The 2,860-nt window shown below is 56.1% G+C and overlaps 1 protein-coding gene and 1 long non-coding RNA gene across 3 annotated transcripts in view; one reads left to right on the plus strand and one right to left on the minus strand.

Moving 5' to 3' along the window:
* The window catches only part of LOC127750529 (uncharacterized), a 76,631-nt gene that overhangs the window by 56,977 nt on the left and 16,794 nt on the right, over nucleotides 1–2,860 (minus strand). The window lies entirely within an intron of this gene.
* LOC127750528 (uncharacterized) lies at nucleotides 48–1,113 on the plus strand. The gene is made up of 4 exons (XM_052272450.1): nucleotides 48–232; nucleotides 457–549; nucleotides 650–750; nucleotides 839–1,113. The coding sequence occupies exons 1-4, from the start codon at nucleotides 58–60 to the stop codon at nucleotides 968–970; spliced, it is 501 nt and encodes a 166-aa protein (XP_052128410.1). The 5' UTR covers nucleotides 48–57; the 3' UTR covers nucleotides 971–1,113.

Genomic DNA, 2,860 nt, shown 5'->3' on the forward strand with positions numbered 1-2,860 from the left:
GGGGCTGGACGGCACCATAACAACTATAAGGCCAATGGTCCGGCAGTCACAGCCAGCATGCTCACCGGGCACAAGCTCGCCGTCCTCGGCGCCCTCATGCTCCTGCTCACTGCGGCGCGGGCACCCATGCCCATCAGGATGCCGGCGGCCGTGTCCTGTATGGGCGCGAGGTGCGACGCCTGCGCGGATTTCCTTGTGAAAGATCATCGCGGCATTCAAATCCCTCTCAAACGTAAGTTACCTTGGTATTTGACTCTCGGTTTCGCAGCTATATTCAAGAACTAAGGGGTATCCTAATGAGGATGTCATTAAAGTAAAAACAGTCGTGGAGGGGAGGGCTTTTGTAAATTCCATGTTCTGGTTTGCATACAGTCAATACTCTATCACGCAATTTTACATACGATTGATTATTTCGAGATATTTTACTGTTTCAAATGCGATCAACGCCGACAACAGCGTGCTTCTGTGTTGATTTTGAGGGAAGAGACATGGCGCTTCACTTCACAGGGACTGACAACGGCACAGTTGTCTTTGAAAAGGAGATATCGGGTAAAAGCATAACAATTTAAGTCTCGTAAAATTTTTATCTCTATTTTGAAACGGAAAGGGGAACTGTATTACCTCACGCTGTTTTCTTAAACTATTACAGGGGAGTCACCCTATCCTGTATGTTACGTCCCGCGAGTACACGACTATCTGCAGATTTGCCTCACGTTCCAAGATGTCAACTCAATCGGCAACTCATTGCAGGTATGCGAGTACTACTGCAAAACGGTTAAGAAGGTAAAAATAATTCCCGCAAACGTTCATCGTCATGTCTATGTCATGTGTTGCCTAGGTGTGCACAACGATTCAGGCGAGCATTATAAACACTCCGCCCAAAGTGTTCGCAAACACAAACTGCTTTGTGGCGGACACCCAGTCCAACACCCTCACATACACCGCCAGTCCCAGGGAGCTAAAAGGGTAGCCACTATTGAGCCATAGCACCATAGGAAGAAGCTCCATCGATATACCAGCACGATTAAATTATTCTACGTTATGTTGCCTGGTCACACAGCACAAACAATAAAATGTCTCAGAAACCGAAATAAAGGTGTATTGGTTTTCAAAGCTCGGTGTGATAAACTTTACGTGCAAATTTACCGCTCATTCTCGCGCACTTTGTCCGCTTTCCCCTGCGAGTCTGCCGACACCCCTCTGTCAGTCCGGCCGGGGCTGGGCTGGGCTGATGTGACGGCGGTGCTGGTCCCGGCCGGGGCCGCAGGCCAGGATGACGTGCGGCACGCGGGGCCAGCCCAGCGCGCGCTGGGCGCCCGGCACCGGCCAGTACGGAGGGGTGGGGGCGAGGCGAGGCGAGGGTCGGACGGAGGCTAGGGGCTGGGCCCTGGGGCTGGGCCCTGGGGCTGGGCCCTGGGGGCACGCAAACGCCCACCCGCCTGCCTGGGATTTATTGCTGGCCGACTTCCAGGCCGGGACAGCTTTCCAGGCTGCGGTGCCAGTCCCTGACACAAAAACACACCGGCGCGGCGCACCTCACCGCCCGCGTCGTACCTTTCACGGGATATATATATATATATTTATGTAAATTCGGGCACAAACTGGCAAGCGAGCACCAAGGCGCAACCAAAAGCGGATTCCGTGTGAACCAGGGAATTTCTCTTCCCTGCGCCCGAGCCGGGCGGGGTGTGCGAGGGGGTGAAGGACTCGGGGAACACAAAACAACACAGGACGAAGCCAAGCACAGCCGGGGGGTTTATATAAAACTCTGTCGTGTGCACGACGACGGGCGGCCCCGCGTGGTCGGGCTTGTCACTGGTGGGCACGGGGTAGAAGGGGGTGCGGAGGTAGGGCGCTCCTCGGACATCACGCCAACCCCCCGCCGCAGGCCAGGCCGCGCGCCCGGGCCGCCACCCCCGCGACGGTACCCAGTAGTACCAGCCTGCGGCCAGCGGACGGCCCTGCGCACGTCACGACGAGAGAGGGAAGGGGGCGGGTACAACCGGACCAGAGCGGTGCGGCGCACGAGGAGAAGCACGCGGCGGAAGTCCCACGCGTGCTACTCACAACCTGCTGGTCAAGGCATCACTGTCAGCCGTCGACTACGTTTGTGAAAAGCCTGATGACCACAGGGAACGACAATTACTCTAATCATACATTCCTTTTGAATTGTGCGAACAAATGACGCATCTGGGGACTTGACGCGTAGAAAAACGGCCTTTCGAACGGAGCGAGAGGGGGGGCGGAGGGAACAAAAATAGTTCAAAATGCACACCAAACATTTATTTGTAAGGGTTTCAAAGCGCTTGCAAAGAAAATATTCGAAATACCAAATTTACTTCGTAATCTTTATACAGAGGGTACGTGTGTCACGACACACGGCGACTGCGTGGAGCGATGAGGACGAGCTTCAGTGCGCCGAGAGGGTAGGCAACCCATCCGACAGCGCGGCGCGGCGGCTGGCCGGGCCTCTGGTTGGCGGGAGTTTGCCGTGCGCGTGACTGCAGCCGCCGCACCAGCCGATCCCGACGCGCTCCCGCACCGCACTGGCACTACCTCTGCGGACACTCAAATTCCGTATTCGCCAGGGCACTCACCACCAGCCCATATGTCCCGTGCAAGGAGAGACTCTGCAGCTAACTGGGAATTATTGAGCCCATGCCCAGTTCCATTCCTATCCCCCCCCCCCTTCTCTCTCTCTCTCTCTCTGGGCGAGTCGGGTCAGGTATACTGCATGGACATCAATCAGAGATACACGTGTGTGCGTGCGAGTGTGTGTCTGTATGGATCGTGATTGAAGGCATCAGCTCGGCTCCCCCACCCCCTTTCCCCACTCCTCCCCCGCGTCCTCCGGGCGGGT

This window comes from Frankliniella occidentalis, unplaced genomic scaffold (genome assembly GCF_000697945.3).
Source record: "Frankliniella occidentalis isolate FOCC.00 unplaced genomic scaffold, Focc_3.1 Scaffold205, whole genome shotgun sequence".
Lineage (NCBI taxonomy): Eukaryota > Metazoa > Arthropoda > Insecta > Thysanoptera > Thripidae > Frankliniella > Frankliniella occidentalis.